Below are 2556 nucleotides of genomic sequence, written 5' to 3' on the forward strand. Positions count from 1 at the left end.
CAATCGCCTACCATCTTCACGAACTTTCGAACGCGGCAAAAGGACTGGGTAAATTCATTATTCAGCACATTTTTGCTTGTGACGTAGCTACCTGGCTTCTTATTAGGCGAACCCCCTGACTTCCGCATCGAACGACTAAATGTTTATTTATAATTTTTTTCCTTTGCTTAAAAAAGTTCTTCATGAAGATAGCAATGAATGAAAATAATTTGCAGGTTCTAGGATTTCAATTCGAGCCGGAAAGAGTAGGGGATGATGAGCTAGTTCCGACTTTTCAAGACGTAGACGAACATAACATTGCCAGAGACCTTGTTGCTTCTACTCGCCTAAATGTTGAAGCAGGTCTATGGTGCCTGTGCGATAAATGTGAGAGGATGCCCTCTGAAGTAGAATGTTTGTGCTGTCACGAGATATAGATTCTATTAAATACTTTCAATTACATGGTATAAAATTTTCTACTCCTTCATAAGAATTTCTTAGATGCGAGTGTGATTGAGTAATATTGTAATATTTTTCAGATAAAAAATGTATTACGGAACACGAAGATTTCCGAGCGGTGGTTTTATTGAAGAATACGCTGTGGACAGCTTTGGTGGCACTCCATGACAGAGAGAGCAGAGGATTGTTGAAACGTGACGAAGTATCAAACAAGTAAGCAATAAAAAGACCCTGGGTTTGAAGTTGTTTATACTTACTCATTTTTTTGCACTGTACAATAAACTATTTACAACTTTGTTTAGATCGTACCGCTATGCCGCTTATCGACAGTTTTGCTGGTTCGTGCACAATCGTTTGGGTAGGGGGGTGCGACGAGTTATACCAGCATGTGCGGTATCCAAGATTCGCGAGGAGTTCCCTAGTGCTGACGGCGTTTATGTTGGTTACAAAGACGGGGTAGAAATTCCAGAGCTTAATATTTCATGGGAGGGGGGAAATTATTTAAACGGAAGCCTAATTTAAAAAAAGTACAAAATCTACAACTTAATTCTTTTAAATTGTTGACTCTTTTCCACGATCTTTTCTTTTGGAGGTCGTTCTTCAGGCGCTATCTGTAAAGAACATTGGCGTTTTAAACGAGATTCACTCGTCGCTTTTCTCTTCAACTGAGTTCTTTTTAAAATTTTGCGAACGATGTAGGTCAAGTATTCATAGTTTTTTTCCTCTCGTACAACTTTCGCAACAAACCGTTTATTGGGCTTGGAATACGCGACTCGACATGGCGGAATTTTTTCGCCTTCCTCATCCGTTGTACACTTCTATAATAAAGTTATAAATAAAGTCATTAGTTAGGAAAAAAAAATTATAAAAAAATACTGACATGGTTTATTTCTTGAAAATCCTAAATATTCTTACCTGAGCCCGATCAACGTTGTTGTTATGGTCTAGTATTGCTAGTTGAGTCCCACCAATCATCTTCTCCATTCTAAAGTAGGTGGCTTTGGGTAAGTAACGGATCTTCAGCGTATGAAAAACCTCCAGTAGGGTGGTGTGGATTTGCTCCGTCAGTTGCTGTAGATCCTTTACCAACATTGGTTGGGCAACGATTTTTACCAATTTCTCGTGCGCAGCCAACCCATTACAAGCCACTCTTTGCGAAGTGCTTCTTCTTCTGATAATGTAGGGTGGTCGCATTTTTTGTAATATTTATTGTATTTCCAAAACTTCGTAGCAACACAAGATTGCAAAGTATTTTCATAAAAATTACGACACGTTTTATTTTTAACATGTTTCGACTTTACCAAAGTCATTTTCAGAATATTATACAAAAGTTGATACATACATTCTTTATACAAAAATTTTTTCGAAAGTTATTTAAATATTTCCCAAAAGTACAATTTTATATGAATTATACACAAGCTAATCCATATTGACAAAATAATATTAGATAAACTAACAAAAGTTAGTTAAATAAAATTTATATACACAATTTGTTTAAGACAATTAAATATTTCCCAAAAGTACAATTTTTTAAATGAATTTACACATGCTAAATCAATATCTTGATGTCGTAATTTTTATGAAAATATTTATTGTGTGCGAACACATGCCTGTTGACTGAATGGTGGTTGCTGAAGTAAATCGCTCTGCCAACTCCTCACCGTTTCCGTTACACGTTGCGATCGACCAATATAAATGATTCACGATTTTATAATTCCATATGAATAATTTATAAAAAGCGGTTTTTCACAATTCAGGGGGTAAAATTACCAAAATTTTTAAACATATAATAAAATATCAGCCTGGCCCACGTTTTATTTATTTTGGTCAGTTCGGCGCGCTCCAGGTAAATACGTCACACACGGCATATTATTTCAGCCTCGCTTTAGTGCCTATCATCCACCATTTATATAAACAATCGAAGCGAGAGACCGCATACATTTTTGTAAACAAGAATGAGATGTTGTTCAGTTGGTTTTAGGTAAGAAAACAAATAATTATTTAATTCTTTTATAGAAATTAGTTACAAATAAGAATTTTTTGTCAAAATTTTAGTTGATTTTTAATCGGACAGTACCTTTATTAAAAACTGTTGATTTGTCTTATAATTTGAGTAAA

At 35.2% G+C, this 2556-nt stretch overlaps 1 protein-coding gene across 1 annotated transcript; it reads right to left on the reverse strand.

Moving 5' to 3' along the window:
* Positions 1-974: 974 nt before the first annotated feature.
* Positions 975-2046, reverse strand: LOC130622919 (uncharacterized). The gene is made up of 2 exons (XM_057438377.1): positions 1354-2046; positions 975-1256 (listed from the first exon to the last, which is right to left on the reverse strand). The coding sequence occupies exons 1-2, from the start codon at positions 1630-1632 to the stop codon at positions 975-977; spliced, it is 561 nt and encodes a 186-aa protein (XP_057294360.1). The 5' UTR covers positions 1633-2046.
* Between the last annotated feature and the right edge of the window lie 510 nt (positions 2047-2556).

This window comes from Hydractinia symbiolongicarpus, chromosome 13 (genome assembly GCF_029227915.1).
Source record: "Hydractinia symbiolongicarpus strain clone_291-10 chromosome 13, HSymV2.1, whole genome shotgun sequence".
Lineage (NCBI taxonomy): Eukaryota > Metazoa > Cnidaria > Hydrozoa > Anthoathecata > Hydractiniidae > Hydractinia > Hydractinia symbiolongicarpus.

What these genes read in the sequence shown, in the direction of transcription:
- LOC130622919 (XM_057438377.1), bottom strand. Translation starts at nt 1,632, where the DNA reads ATGCGACCACCCTACATTATCAGAAGAAGAAGCACTTCGCAAAGAGTG. An exon ending in ACAACGTTGATCGGGCTCAG is followed by an intron (nt 1,257 to 1,353) that starts GTAAGAATATTT and finishes ACTTTATTATAG; the next exon opens with AAGTGTACAACGGATGAGGA.